General features: G+C 37.6%; 1 protein-coding gene across 3 annotated transcripts in view; it reads left to right on the plus strand.

Moving 5' to 3' along the window:
* Positions 1 to 8,973: 8,973 nt before the first annotated feature.
* PTPRO (protein tyrosine phosphatase receptor type O) overlaps positions 8,974 to 16,946 on the plus strand; it is a 241,447-nt gene continuing 233,474 nt past the window's right edge. For all 3 annotated transcript variants that reach the window (XM_038576903.1, XM_038576902.1, XM_038576904.1), the window contains exon 1: positions 8,974 to 9,663. In XM_038576903.1, coding sequence (XP_038432831.1) covers positions 9,589 to 9,663 — 75 coding nt within the window. In that variant the 5' untranslated portion in view covers positions 8,974 to 9,588. The remainder of the gene's footprint in view (positions 9,664 to 16,946) is intronic.

The raw sequence follows: 16,946 nt of genomic DNA on the forward strand, positions 1-16,946 counted from the left end.
GGAAAAGATTTTCTTCCTGATGAAATAACAAAGCCTCATGCTCATGTAAAATAGCAATAGCCCTTTCAGAGGTGCCTTTGTACACAGTGAGAAGATATGCTGGAGATTTGGCAGCCAATTTTTACCCGGGAGATGACAAGCATGAAGTAAAAAAACTACTACATTAGTGTTAAGGTTGGGAAGAGCCTGAGTTTCTGATGATCAGCATTGAAACTTTGCATCTCCAGACTTCTTGTCAAATAAATAATAAATGTCCTGATAGTCTACCTTTTAAAAAATCTAGAACACAGAAATGCTAAGAAAGAATAGAGAAGGCGGCAAGAAGAAATGCCTTGTAGAGGACAATACTAGCTAATACAAAAAAAAAAAAAGAGAGAGAGAGAAATGACAGAATTTTTAAGCTCATCATATTGTAAACTCTAGTACAAAAATTCAGGCAAGGATCATCAATGAACACTGAAAATAATTGAACAGAAATTTATGAGAAATGGGATACAGTTTTGAAGTACCAACCTGCAAGTTGCCTACTAATTATGAAAGAAAAAATGTACAATGGAGAGATTTGCCAAGTGATTGTTCTTAGCAACACTAATAGTGATACAACCTGACACTTTGAGTCCCCTAATGTGATCCAATGTGAAGTATACAGCATCCATGAAGTATTTTTGCCAAATATGTTTAGCATCAGTCTATCTAACTTTTAGATATAACTTATAATCTACAGCAAACAAAGGGTATATTGAAATAAATTGACTCCATGTGGAAACAAATAAATCTAGAATATGAAACAAACTATATGGCAATTGGCTTAGAACTGGGGGGGGGGGGACTTTAACCAAGCAAGTGGATTCCAGAAGTATGAAGTAGAAACTAGAGAATTTCTCTTGGTGCCAACATGTGGCCAGAGCATGTCTATGGTACAGCTTTTAGGTGAATAGCATGTTAAGAGTTTAGAGAAGGTTTGAGCTTGTCCTACCTTCAAATTTTTTTTTTTCTGTACTCACTTGCTTCCTTTCCTAGAGTTCAGCAACTACCATTTTAATTAGATTTTTACTAGAAGATATAATCCCTTGATCTTTTCTGTTTCCCAATCCACCTCACTAAAAAAATGTACTCAGACCAGTTTTCCTAAAGGATCCACCTCTGATCATGTCACTCCTGTTTCAAACACTTCAATAGCCCCATTAAGATTCCTTAACCTGGCTTTGGATGATCTCCTGGTCTAAATACACCTTTCCAATTTTTAGATCATGGCCCAGAGTGGAATTTATAACTATCCAACTATCCTAGAAGTATTTGGAAGCTGTGTGCTCTCTCTCTGCTTTTTTTTTTTTTCCAGATGCCCAAGGATCAAGAGTCCTTCCATCTTAGGTTCCTCTATTCTCTAGGTCTTTAGAGTACTCTAAGGATGAGAAAAAGAAAGTGAAGGTAGTACATGGAAGTTGTTATGGACCAGGCCTGAAGGTATATGCCTCTGCCACATTTCATGGACCATGACTTAGACTTAACACTTGACCATAAGGGAAACTAGGAAATGAAAGTCTGCCCTATCCTCCCAGGAAGAAAGGATAGACATGGGTACTGGTAAGCAAAGGACTTGCTGCCTGTCAATCTTATCACCTCAGTTCCCCAAACTGTACTCATATTTCAAGGAATACCCAGGCTCTTCAGCTTCGTGGATTGTTTCCTGTGTAAATTATCTCTCCCTTCCTTGAATGCATTTAACATTTGTCTCTATTTTTTGCTTCTATTTACTACATTTTATCCCGTTTGTAGTTCTTTTAGTATACCACCTTTCCTACAAGATTGTAAGCTCCCGCAAGTCGATAGCTGTATCTTAGCTGTGCCCAACATGGCAAGAGTTGAAAAATATATGCTTGCTGAGTGACTTAATGAATAATCCATATAAACCTCTCAGCTGAAAGGAGACAAAAGGAAGGATAATTAAGCAATTTTATAAGCTTGATTCTGTGTTTTTATCATGAGATAATCTGGAAAAGCCAATCACATATCAGAATTTGTCCTAAATTACTGCTATTGTTAATCATTTAGAAATGCTTTGAAAAATGTTGATGCTTACATATATAAACACAAAGTAATATTGTCTTTTTTAAAAAATATTTTTTTATAGGACAGAATGCTTTGACCATACTTAATTCTTGCCTGGGATATTTTTTACTTGCTTTTTTATAGTTAAAAAACTGTAAAATTTGTCCTTTTTAGGATACATTTTGATGGGTTTTGACAAATACATAAGTCATGTGACTGCCAACAAACTCAAATTTTAGAACATTTTCATTCCCCAAAGTTCCCTTGTGTTCTTTTTCAGTCAACCCTACCATCCTCTCTAGCTCTTAGAGACCTTGATCATTTTTCCTCCTAATGGTTGTGCCAGTTCTATAATGACAAATAAAGGACATCATGCAGTGTGTGGCTTTTTAAGTCTTTTTTGCACTTAGCATAATACATTTGAGATTCATTCATGTTGCATCACTTATCAGTGGTTCATTCATTTTTATTCCTGAGTAATATTTTATTAGATATATAGACCATGATTTGTCTATCCATTCAAACGTTTAAGGATTGCCTGAATTTGAGTCAAATTGTTATCCTAATAAAAATTATTTGTTCTTTTATGTTCCTCTCTTTGATCACTCGCCAATCACCAATCATAGTTGCCACACAAGGTTTTCTAGGGAAATTTATGTGTGAATGTGTTGTTACCTTGCTGCCCGCTATTTGTCATTTCCTTAAAAAAAGGCGGGGGTGAGCCTGGAATAGTTTCCCATTTTGAACGATGAAACCAAAACATTAATAAAAATATTTCACATTTTAATTTTTGATAGTATAATTATCATTGGCAATTATACTACTTTATCCATTAAACCAATAGTTCCTGAGTACCTACTTTATTCCTGGAACTGACTTAAGTGCTCTGAAGAAAATGGTAAGTAAATACTTGACATAATTCCTGTGCTTATAAAGTTTACAGTCTAATGAAGGATATATTCATTAAATAAATGACCATAAAAATTAAAATAGAATACCAGTAATAAAAATACTAGATGGGCTATGACACTTTAAACTGTGGGATAGGGCTTAGGAAGTGAAGTTTAAATGGAGATCAGATTAAAAAGAGGAGAACGTTCCAGAAACAGAGAACAGACAAATGTCTCCATGTCTGGAGGGAATGTGGTATGTATGAATTTTAGAAGTTCAAAGACCAAAGGAAATGATGGTGTGACAAGAGACTTGAGATGCAGATAGGGACAGATGGCCTTGTGGGCCAGGCTGAGGAATTTATCACTATCCTAGAAGTATTTGAAAGTCATTGGTTGGATTTATGTAAGAGAGTCAGAGTGATCAGATTTAAGTTTTGAGAACTAAATATCTCCAACTGGCTACAGATGGAGATATTTTTCCGTTATGTATCAAGGTGAAGTAGATGGAGCCCCAGAGACCAAAGGTAGGTTCTTGCAATTAATGAAATATTGTAACAATTCAGGCAAGAAATAATGGCAATTTGAATTGGGATGAAGATGGTTGGATAGAGAAAAGTGAATTGACATAAGAAATATTTCAGAAGTAAAATGACAAGAAGCTGAATCAAACTGGATATGGTGCTTTTGGAGAAGAGAGAGAAGCATCAAGGGTAACTCAGTTTCTGACTTGTGTGGATGGTTTGATGTTCGTATCATCTACGAAGATAGAAAATTTTGAGGTAATTGTATGAGTTCAGTTTCAGACTTTTTAAGTTTGGGGTGTTATAAACATTCAAAAGGAGTTCGAAACATAAAGTTAGCTGTGTGGGTCTGCATGAGTCAAAAGAGTGTTCTATGGGATCCTGTGGCTCATCTGTATAGGTGAGGATTGAAGACATGGCTATAGATTAGATTAGCTAGTGCAAGTATATCTTCTGTAAGGTAGAAAGTGAAGCCAAAGCGTCTGTAGGGCAGAGGGTTAGATGATTGAGCTGAGTATAAAGGGCTAGAAATGACTGTTGTTTGTGTAAGATAGTGAGTTAACAGAATGGCCATAGGTTTGACATATATTGATCCCTGATTGGATTTCATGAAAAACATCCTATCTATCTATCTATCTATCTATCTATCTATCTATCTATCTATCTTCAATGCTTACCCTTATAATTTCTCGTTATTATCAGATTGCCAAACAAAACAGATAGAATCTGTACATTCAATCCCCTCTCCCAAATTTTTCCTTTTGCAATGTTCATTCAAGCGTACCTAGAAATGCACAGCTTCACAATTATACTTTTTTTGTGTGCCCCCTTATGAGGAGGATATTCTTCCTCTGGATATTGGAAGTTTCCCCACCACATTTATGCCTTCTTCAGAATTTTTCCTCTAGACCCTTCTGCCAAGACAGATAATGATACCAATCCATAAGTGGCTTCTCCTACCCTTCTTTGAACTGTATAAACTTTACCCTTTCTCTTACATTTAGATTTGAGAATATTATTACAGTTGTATTTTTTGTAGAAAAATTGATTTGGTGTGATTGATTTAAAGTATAATTGTCAAAGCAATATTATTATGCCTCTTGGTAAAATCCCTAGCAGTCAAGGCAGTGCATTTTCAAAATGTGTGATTAATGTTTTCATAGTTTCTACACAACACCTGAAGTCACTATGACCAAATCTTCCATAATTACATATTTGCAACCAAGTGACACATATGTAGACAGTATGTGTGATACATAGTTCATAGTCAATGTTGCATTACATCTTTTATTGGAAGGGAAGTAAAGAATGAAAGGAAGAAAATATCAGTAGACACCATTTCCACTTAACAAATAATGTAACTTGCTTTATCTGTAAAATATATTCAGGTTTTAGCCATGCTTTTTTGCCAAGCTAAAATGAATCCTCCCATGAAGGATCTTAATGCTTTAAATTATTACTAGTAAGGAAACCCACTTATAAAGTAAGTTTAGGTGAACAGATTATAACATCTGGGATGCTCAGAAAACAAATATTATAAAAGTTTATTAGCCAGTGCATCACATGTAAACAAAATATAGGATAAAAATGCCTAACTTATGGTTGCTTAATATATTCTACTTTTTTAAAATTTGAGGGCAATTAAAGGAAATGTTAACAACACACAATAATCCTAGAATATAATTGAAAGAAATGATGGTATCTAAAAATGACAATCTGCCTTCTTAATTTAAGATCCTTCATTCTATAGCTTGCAGTTTGTGTCAAATGATAAATATCTGCTCATGTTTCTATATAAGTTTTCTTATTTCTTTGAGTAGATGATCTTGTGTCATAAAGCCTAACCCCTGTAACACAGTATTTTTATTTGATTTTTCTTAAAACCATGTAAGAATCAAGTAAAAGAAAAATCCCCGAATAGGTCCTATTGAAGAAGGAAAAAAGGCAGTGAGAAAAAAATTCTCCATGTAGAAGCAAAAATGACCTTCTGTGGTGAGTTTCACTGTTTTTCAAGTGTGTCAAGAGTAATAAGTCTTGGCAGTTGGAACATGCTATTCACCTGAGGGCTGTCAATCATTCTCACTTTGAAAGACAGAATTTATGAATTGTCAACATACCTTTTACGTGAGAAACCAGTGCTCATCAGGAGAAAAACTAAAATAAACGCTCAAATATGTTGAAAATCAGAATGTTGCCTGGTTACCTGATCTTAAGAACACCTTACACATCATCTCCAGTCTACATGTTATAACAATGGTTATATGTGTGGTAAGACAAACCACATGGCTATTACTGTGCCTTTCAAGCAGAATATAGTCTGGAGATCAATGGCTTGAGTTTTTTTTTTCTCCTGGATTCTATATAAAGTAAACTATTTGTCATCGAACAACTCCCATAAATACAACTCTAATACCAAAACTGCTGACAGCCTTGTAGGAGATTTCAGGAGTGGAGGCCAGGACTGAACACACTGAACTGCATTAGAGTTGGTCCCTGGAGAGCAGAATTGAACTTCATTGGCAAGAGTACTGTAAGAGTTCCATTTGACTCCTCATTAAACCTCTCATAGGGATTACAGCTCTTTCTCTGTGGCCACTACTGCTTCTCTTTCTATAGAAGAGATAGATGTGAACACACAGGCATTGGCACGTTTTCACATTGTTAGGAAAAGATTGACTTTCTTAACAAAAACGAAGCCTCTTACAGAAATTTAAAAAGATCTTCCAGTCTCTTGTTCATTAACGACTTCATTATTACTTCCAAAGGCAGTAGAGAGCTTTATTTCAATTTGTGCGGATTCATCTTTTAACACCTGCCTTAGAGTACAGAAGAGAGTCTGTCTTGTCCATTTATCTTTTCTCCAGGAAAAGTAACACCAGGGGTAAAATAGTTGGTGATAACGATCTCTGTCTTCTTTACCTAACAGTATGCTTGTGATAATGAAATCAGAGCATTTTGAAACAATTGGTGAAACACACATGGCTATTTGCACTATATGTTGCCCATGACTATTCTTGCTGATTTGGAGTCTTGAAAGTAGCATAGTAAGATTTACCATACATTGCACTGGAAAATTAGTCAAAAGTTAAAAGAAACAAGGGCATGCTCTGTGGATTGAAAACCCCACACTGCTGATCATCTAGCACTTACATTCTTTTTGGGAACCTCTCCTAGGAAGATTCCCAAGACTGTTACTGTTTTAAGTGCAATAAAAACAAATGAAACTTGTTTTTCAGCAACAGCTAAGTAAAATACTTTTCTCTGGAGAGAAAATCTTCTGTGGTTGTGAAATAATACTGTCGGTCTTCAGGACATTTAATCACTATGTTACTTAATGGAATATTAATAATGCTAATTACAAATACTTTAATGGGGAATGTTTTACCACTTACTTTTCACTGTTATTGTTCTCCAGAAGTCTATGCATGTATGATGGCATTAAGGGAGAAGCACATTGTGGTACACGTGATCATTTAAAAACAGAAAGACAATATAGCAAGTATGATTATATAAAACTTTACATCACTATGAAAGTTCTTTTGACATTTACCAGTAGAATTTCCTTCTACTGCCCTACATACATCAGCTAAGCCTGTATCTATTTCTCTACACACAAACTCACAGGCATGTACACATAAACATAAATATCTTTATATCTACAAAAAACTACACCATGGACACTTTAAAATCAAACTCAGTTCAGAAGAGGAGTTGTTAGCAACTTGTGATTATGTTTTTGCCACTGATTTAAACATATCTTTAGTTCTAGATGTTCAGTTACTTTAATGCCACTTTCAAGAGTGTGTGGGAATAAAACGTTGCTTTCAGGAGCTTCAAACTAAACGGTAAATATATCAAAACAAAGCCCCTGTAAGTATAGTTCCAAGGATAAAATTTTCAGAGAGCTTATGAGTCTGGCCCAGAGGGAGGGAGAAGCAGCTAATATTTTCCCAAGAGAAAGAAAGGTCCAGGCCAACAAAGAGAGGGTATAAAAGCACCAAAGTGAATACATAAGGGGGAAGAGCAAAACAGCAAAAGATGCTTCTAAAGGAAGACACCAGAGAGTGTTTTCACATAAATTCAGACCATTATTCTATATTTCTGTTTATGAGCATTTAGTACACATACACATATAAATATATTCAATCTAAACCTTTCTCAGACACACATATGCATACCAACCAAGTGATTTGTGTTTGGTCATTAGTTATCTAGCAAAAGGTCAAGTAAACATAGCCCTGGATCCTTTCTCATGCCACTATTCCCTATCTGTGGATCTGAGGCAAACTCCTACATTCATAACCAAGGTCACCTTGCCTGTCTCTTGGTGCCCAAGCATGTCTCAAAGACAAATAGGAAGTTCCATTATGAGCAAGGCAGAGCAAGGGTCATTTACATGATAATAAGGAGTGATTTATATTTGAATAGAGTATTCTATAGTTCATTTTGACAGACATCTTTCAAAAACTACACATAAAAACCAAAGGCACATAAATAGTTTGAAAATACACAGCGTGGAAGTAGTTGCCTGAGCTTCTTAAAAGTCACAGATTAGTTACTCATGAATAATTCACATCCCTTAAAAAGTTTACGAGTGAAGGGGGTCAAAGTTACAAATTTTCAGTTACAAACTAAATAAGTCATGGGAATGTAATGTACAGGATGGTGACTGTGGTTAACACTGCACATCTGAAAGGGTCTAAAAGAGTAGATCTTAGTTCTCATCACAAGAAAAAACCTTGTAACTATGTGTAATGACGGATGTCAACTAGATTTGTTTTGGTGATCATTTTCACAATACATACAAATACTGAATCACGTTATACACCTGAAATTAATATAACTAATATACTGCTATATGACAATTGTATCTCAATAAAAAAAATAATTCAGGAAGGTCCTATTTATTCCCCTCACTTTCTCCAAAGGTAATGTATATATAACTATATTATATAGCTATAGTATGTATCAAAACCAAGAAACTAATATTGGTACAGTTCACAGATCTCATTCAAATTTCACCAGTTTTACAGACACTTGTATGTGTGTGCGCTGGCCCACAAGAACGCTTTTGTGATTCCATGCAGTTTTATCATCCAGGCAGATTTGAGTAACCACCACCACAACCAAGGTATGGAACTGTTTCATCACCACAAAGATTCCTAACATTAGCACTTTTTAATTACACGCTTCGCCCCCTCCCGCACTTCCTACCCATTGCTGGTGAGAATAAAACGGTACAACCACCCTGGAAAGGCTCAACAGTTTCTTTAATAATTACACATTTTAAAAAGTGTATGTTTATAAATGTGTGTAATGTACTGTGATCCCCCTCCTCCCTGACTTCTCCATTCCACTGCAGGCATCCGGACAGACTTTGGTATCCAAAGACAGCCCTTGAAATGCATACGAACTGATTTCAAATGGAAAGTGTATATCGTGGTACTATTTCCTCCTGGGTAGGAGTAGGCTGGAGAGACTGGAATCCTCCCCACCAAACACATGTGCCTGCACCACGCGCTCCATCACTACAATCACAACCACCACTTCCCTCCAAGTGTTTCTGGACTTTTACAACCGCAAGTGAGAGCAGATGTAGGAAGATTGAGAGGAGACTGGGATTCAGTCCCCAAGTTGCTCAAGGGAAACCCCCCCGCACAACTCCTGAGTCCCAGAGACTGTGGCAAGGGCTGGGGCGGAGCCTGGAGAGGGGGCTATCCAGGGGAAGAGGCGGCAGCAAACCCTGGTGGGAGGGCTGGAGGCTGCTGTCACTAGAGGAGTCCGCAGCGCAGAGCGCGGGTCCGGTGCTGCGGGAGCACCGCGGCGGGCCCGGCGCACGGCCCCGCGGACCCCGCATCTCGGCGGGCAGAGCCTCGCCCACCCCGATCCCCTCCCTCTCCAGCCCGAGCTGCGGAGGAACAGCAGCGCCTGGCACGTCTCTGGAGGACCTCGGGCGCAGAAGAGGAAAGAGAGCAGGCTCCAGGGGGACTGGAACGGCAGCATGCGCCCGCCGGGAGCAGCCTCGGCGCCCACGGTCTGAGGCTGCAGCCTCAGTTCGCCATTGTGAGCTGCGCCGGGGGAGCTCGCACGCGCCTCGGTCCCCCCGGGGCCGCGTCCGCACCGCGATGGGGCACCTGCCCACGAGAACGCGCGGCGGCCGCCGCCTCCTGCCTCTGCTCTGGCTCTTTGTGCTGCTCAAGGTAGGGGAGCCCCCCGCCCTGCTCGCGCCCCAGCGGTCCCGCCCGCGTCCGCGCTCTGCCGGGGGAGGGCGCGCCCCGGGGCGCGAGGGCCCGGCCGCGGGGAGCGCCGGCTGTGCAGCCTGGGCGCGAGCTTTGTTGTCCTTGCATGTGCGTGCTCCGGGCGTTTTTGAGGGATGGGGTGGAAGAACGGGGAAGTTTGCTCCCTCCAGCTTTCCACCTTTGTGCTCTTTTACCACAGCTGGTATCCACATCAAAGGTGGGCTTGTTAGATAGTGTTTCCCTAGGCGGAATGAGGTCACTTTTCCTTCTGGTCACTACTGCACCCCAATGCTGCTTAACCTTACCTCTCTCTCCCCAGTGGTGTGTGTGCGGCTGCTTTGTCTTAATTTACTTTCTGCAGGAATTAGACACCTGGGGCTGAGCTCCCAGTTTGCAAAAAAAAAAAGACTGCCAGGGTGGGTCGTGAGCATGGGTTTCTTTGAATAAGGAGCGTGAGCTTGAACCTGGAGAGGACCCTTCTCCCCAAGTCTTCATCTTCAACCTGATAATTCCCTTTGCAAAGTCGTTAGACTTTCCCCCACCTTATCTACAAAGGCTGGTACCTCTAAATTTAAATGACAGAAAAATCTGTAAAATTAACTTTTTTTGAGTTCTCTTTGGATCATGGTGCTTTAGGCTGTTATTTTGAGAAAAGTGAAAGGGAAGGGAGCTGCTTTAAAAAAAAATCCTAGTTTGACAACGGTACGGCACATAAAATCTTTAAAATAAATTTCAGCTAGATGTTTGGTTGGAAAGTAGTGTGAAGTTGTGAGATCATTGTCTACCACTTGTGTCTTCAGTGTGTCTAGTTTTGTCATACTCCTTCCTCTCCTGGCAAAGTAGAGTGTCGACAGGTGCCTGGGAGCTATCCTTTCAGCACCACCGTGATAGCTACCTTAGAAATAGATGAATCACTAATGGATGCGAATGTTTCCTTACCAAAGAGTCGCTTTCTGCTTACATGCACCATTAATTATGAATGCTTGACAAGGAGATAGTGGAACGGGACCAATGGGTTGAGAACAAGATCAATTTTAAATATTCCATATTTTTATTTATCTTAATGGAAAACAGGAAAATGGTTGCAAGGAAAAAGAGCAACTGAATGCATAAATAAAATTCTATATTACACTTAATATGTTTTTACATTTTTTTCTTAAGTTGTAAATAATAATTTTATTTAAAATCTGGTAAATAATAAGCTTGGCCCTGTGTTTTCATTATAGGAGATTGCTCTTTTATTTTTTAAAAATTTTTGAAGATTTTATTTATTTATTCATGAGAGACACACACACAGAGAAAGAGAGAGAGAGAGAGAGAGAGGCAGAGACACAGGCAGAGGGAGAAGCAGGGAGCCTGATATGGGACTCGATCCCCGGTCTCCAGGATCACGCCCTGGGCTGAAGGCGGAGCTAAACCTCTGATCCACCCGGGCTGCCCGAGATTGCTCTTTTAGCACACACCACAATTATATTACTTATTGAAGCTTTCTATTAATTTTTTTATTTGTTAAATTCTGTCATAACTATTATGTCTATGCAATACTTGTCATGAATCCAAAGTGGGGAACTGCATCACCACACATTTTTCTAAGTAGCAGTTCAGATTTAACATGCATGATATCTGATCCAAACCCAACCTCTAGCACAAACGCAGGTTTTTATATGAATTCTTAATAATGAAAGACAAATTCAGAAATGGTCAAATTATGAATTTGACAGTGGAGATAGAGTGCTGCAATTAAAATGCAATAACTGTGGCAAAACTTTTAACCAAAACTGGATATAGATGTGAGAAATTGCAATCTGTATTGGCAAAATGGTATTTTCAAGACTGTAATAGAGATTCACCCTGTTCCACCACAATAGGTGTATTTTTGCACATTTGCAGATTGGTGTCAATTATGGTTAACTGCATCACATAGTAAATACATGACAAAGCTTGCCATTTAAATAAATATTGTAATGGACAACTAATTTTGTAGAGTAAGTCTTTACCCTTTATTTTATGTAAATGCAGTGTTTGTGTCACCAGGATATAAACTATATCACAGGAAAAAATTATATGTTTATACTTAATACCCATGCGCCAGTCTTCCAGGTATTTCACATATGCTATTTCATTAATTTTATTTTGTTACCATTGACAAAGGATGTTCAAAGTGTCAAATTAAGCACAAGGGATAATGCATTTACATTTAGAAATAGTATATTACATGATAAATTGGGTACATTGTATAATCTCTTTATAATTTGGAAATACGTTTGCATTCAATGTATTGAATAGGTATCAGTAAAGTAGACCTAAAAACAATTCCATTATTAAATAGCACATTGTTGATTGGTTCTCAGTGATAAGATCTCTGCGCTGAGTCAGAAACAAACCATTTATCCAACCTCCCCAAAATCTCTGTAGCTCTCATTATGTCAACAAAACTTTCACTGCTCCATATGAAATATCTCCCATATAAAAATGAAAATTCCTAAGGGCCATACAGTTAGATAAACCAACATGGGAGGCTTGATTTATAGTTTTATCTTTTCCACAAATCAGGAGCAAGCAGCTGGGTAAAAGTGATAGGAAAGTCTGAAAAACTGAATCTGTGTAATTGGCTATAATCAATTTCATTGAGATAGCCTAAATGTGCCTGGCCATGGAAGTCTTTATGTATCATTCCCTATGCATAGCTAAGTGACAGCAACATTGGATCAAGCATCTCAGATTGTCTAAATCATCCACTGTATGTTATGAGGCTAATATCTTCATAATTGATCCTGCATAAGCACAATGTTGATTATGAAATTTTAAAATTTCATATCAATATTGATGGCATATATAAAAAGAGAAAACAAAAGTAGAACTCTATTATCAAGTAGACTGGGAGCCTACTAATCTGAAAGTTTTCTACTCACATATGAATGTGAATGAAGTAATTATCTGATGAGCCTCCCTCTTGTGCATCTTTCCATCCTTCCCAATGAAAACATGTAATTTCTCTCACTTGGCCTATCTTTAATAAACCTCTTCCTGAAAATCGCTTCCTGTCTCAGTTCACTTGATATCAGTATTTTGTCAACTAAGATGCAAATTGTAGAATATGACATCATAGGAATTTAAATTCTGCCTTCCCTGAAATGGTGCTCATTAGTAGTCAAGTGGAATGTTTCACTAAACTCATAGGCTTGGCATGAATCCTTCTTTCTTTCCTTAACCTCCTCTCTATATTTTCTTCTGGGTCTGCTCTTACCTGATATGTAATGAAAGAACATTAAATTTGAAAGAGGCCTTAATTATATTATCTGAAAAGAAGTTTGTGTTTAGTTTTATACAGCATGAGTGTTATGATGTTGGCCATAGTACTCCTATTTAGGAGAAATATCCACTCTCCAAGGTCTGTATGCTTTTCTCCACTTCCCTGTCTCTCTCTCTGTCTTTCCCTCTCTCCTTCTCCCTCACCCCCTCTCGTTCACACTTGTGTGTGCACATGCACACCAGCACACACAGAAGTTTCACTTCTTTGTGGAGGTTTCATTCACAGTCTATATTATACAATATTGGCCAATGAACCATAACCTTTTCATCTTTCTGAAGCAGCCTAAACCACTCCCCTAGCAATGAAGTTTGCTGTCATTAACTCCTCTGTCAACTGAATCCTTTGATAAATGTTGTTTCAACCTTTAATTTTTATCTTATTTTATTTTCTTTTGTTGCCAACCTTTTAGAGAAACCCTTTCACATATGACATCCCCAGCAAGCTGAAGAAGGTTCACTGGGCTGGGCTCCTACTGAGGATTGGCTAATAGTCCTTCCCACTATACTCATGTTTACTTTTATTCTTTGTTGTGTGAGAGATTGTTTTTATATCAAAGAATAAAAAATTCACACCATACTTCTGCCTCATTTTGGTCCACAAGAAAATACACATCTATATGCATAAGTAATTTAAAATGACGTCAGGGTGGTACTTTATTTTTAAATGTAGCATTTTTAAATGTAGCACTGTTTCTAGCATCTAAATAACCAACCTAAAGGTGTTTTAACTTATAAGCACATTGACTCCTGAGCTTTATGAATATACTTCCAGCTTGAGTCTTGGGAATTTGCAAAGGACCTTTGGTGTTGGTTACAGTTGTGTACTTATTCAAACCATTGTGATTGCTAGCAGTGTAGTTCAGTAGAAGGTTTAACAGGGATGACCACAAATATTTATTTCCAATTTTCTTCTTAATACCTTCTGGTACACAGTTCCAGTGCTGTTGCATTTCCAGAAGCATAGTCCCTATTGCAATGATGAGCTTTACTAAAAAGCACCTGGTATGCTCATTTTATTACTCCAAATAAATGTATTTTTAAAATAAAGGAAAATATATTATAATTTTTGTATTATATATTTATATAATTATATATATTTATTACATAATTTTTGTCTTCCACTGTGCATAGTATGTTAAATTAGGCAAATAATAGAAGCTTCATAAACAATTAAAATTTGCAGCATTATATAGTTTCTGACTGAGAAGTAGTATTTAACACCACTTAAATGGTTCACAAGTAAAGTGAACACATTTTTAAGGAAAACATTATAAAATTATCATTATGTGAATTAAATCATAATTACAATGCAGTCATTACACTTAAGAATAACAAAGTGCTATCAATTCCTTATATAAAGAACTTATTAAAATCATAAATCAAAATACCAGTGTGTTATTTTTCTTCCAAAAATGTAGCACTCTTGGTTGCTGGTTTATTCACCAGTGTTACCTCAGCCGCTATATCGTCAATGAAATAACAGAGTTGAAATAATAGAGGAATTGCTTTCATTACCTCTATATGTGACCTGCAACTTCACCCAATGCCCAGCTATGGAGATCATGTTCTTGCTTTCTCTTCCATATCATCATTCTTCTGTGACCACCAGAACTACAACTGACAAAGATTTTTGCATGCTTCTAATAGAATCTCCCTCTAATTTTTGCCATAACTTGACCCTTGAGGAGGCCTTTTCTGTTCCCTAGTCTTGGTTCTATCCATAGTAGTGTTTAATCTAGGAGCATAAGTCAAAGCCTTAAAGAACTCCTCTTTTTTTTTAAGATTTTATTTATTTATTCATGAGAGAAACAGAAAGAGAGAGAGAGAGAGAGAGGCAGAGACACAGGCAGAGGGATAATCAGGCAATCAGGCTCCATGCAGGGAGCGCGAGTGGGACTCCATCCTGGGTCTCCAGGATCATGCCCTGGGCTGAAGGTGGCGCTAAACTGCTGACCACCTGGGCTGCCCTTAAAGAACTCTTCTATGATGGCCTCAAATACCCATTGGTATCAGCTCTTTCTGCTGAAATAAATATGTGAGAGAGTTCTTTGTGCTTGTGCCCTTGGTTTGAGGAGCCAAAACAAAGTTAATATGGCACAAGTAGAATGAACAAGAAGGTGAATGGGGTAAGATGAACCTAACAGCAGTATACAGAGACTCATCCTCCTCTCTCCTGCTGCTCCAACAGGTTCAATACTGTTTCTACCAACTATTCAGAACAATATGTAAATAACTTTATTAAGTACTTCTGGTGTAATCTACAATCACTAATTACTCCTAATTAGTAACTTAGTCCTTTCACAAGCTTGTCCTAGATCTCTAGAGTGCTGATCATTAGTTGTTTTTTCCCTTCTGAACATGGCGCTTTCAAATTTATTTCTATAAGTACAACTGTATTTTATCCCAGTGTCAGAAAATCATTCTCAACTCTTTCATTTAGAATCTAATTCTCCAGTAAAAGGTATCTGCTTTCCTAGACATTTCAGTTACCTAAAAGACCAACTCCTTTTACTTCTGAATATATTAAAACCACCTAACAAACAGAGGGTATTTGAAACAAGGTTGTGGTGGTTTCTTGATAAGAAAGGTTTCTCCTGGGATGCCTGGGTGGCTTATAGTTGAGCATCTGCCTTTAGCTCAGGGCATGATGGATCCTGGGATCGAGTTCCGAATTGTGCTCCCCACAAGGAACCTGCTTCTCCCTCTGCCTATGTCTCTGCCTCTCTCTGTGTGTCTCTGGAGAATAAATGAGTAAAATCTTAAAAAAAAAAAAAAAAGAAAAGTTTGTTCTTACCTTTTTGTCAGGAAATTGAGATGAAAGAGGAAAAAATGATACAAGCTTAGGAAAATGCTTCAGAAACAGAGTTGGAAATAGGACTCTGAGTTTCAGGATTGTCTTACAAATTATAAATATGCATAGTAATTTCTGTAACAAAATGAATATAGGGAAAATTAGGGAATCAAATGAAAAGGTTTGATGAAAACAAATGTATTGCCATCCTTCTATTTATATGCAAATAAATGTATTTCCTTATTGAGTACTCTTCCTTTATTTGGTTTCTCACTCTTCCTGAATAGGAATGCTGTGCAACTCATTTTTTTAACAAAACTGGTCCTATCATAAAGTGAATTAAAACCAAATGAACCTGGTAATTTTTGTACCCTTACTAGCAAATAAAAAGAATTTCTCTACAATGTGAGGGTCCAAAATCAGAATTGTATTTTGTAATACTAATGTATACGTGATTTAAATGATGAATCTGTGCCTTTTTCTGAAGCCCCTCATTTAACTTTTTTTCAGATAAATGAGACTTCGTTTTGTTTTTCTCTTTCTGCCTGCCTATTTTTTTATAATAGATTATTTATGTGTGAGAAATTATCATGGGTCTACCAGGCCCTTAATTCTGTTCCTTCATTATGGCCCTTCCAGTGACCAAGTGAAATGCAGAGAAAATTCTGTCCCTTGTTCCCTTTGCCCTTAACCTGTGTCAGAGGCCATCTATAGTCTTGTGTCCTAATCTAGATTGTGATTCCCTCTTGGGTCCTCCCACAGGAGTTTGTGATTGGCATGTACAAAACCTGATGTTAGAGAATTCATAGAATCGGCAGTGCCCTTTGTATATCTGGTCAGATCTGAGATCTGGTTTCTAACTCCTTTTCTGTTATTTTCCGAAACAGGTTTTCTATTTTGAAACTCTAGCATTACTACCTTTTGGTTCTGGATTTAACTTCTGGTTAATCCCTCCCTAGTGTTTAGTTTCCTTGAAAGAGAATCCTGTAAACTTTTTTAGTTGACCAGTCTTTCCCCAAAGCCAGAACTGTCCCATTGAGACGTTACTTTTCTTCTTCCACACGAAATCTGTCTTTCAGATTCCAGGGTAGTGATTGATTGTCCAATTCCATTCAGTTAATCAAACATTGATTGCATATGT

Source organism: Canis lupus, chromosome 27 (genome assembly GCF_011100685.1).
Source record: "Canis lupus familiaris isolate Mischka breed German Shepherd chromosome 27, alternate assembly UU_Cfam_GSD_1.0, whole genome shotgun sequence".
In the NCBI taxonomy this organism is placed as follows: domain Eukaryota; kingdom Metazoa; phylum Chordata; class Mammalia; order Carnivora; family Canidae; genus Canis; species Canis lupus.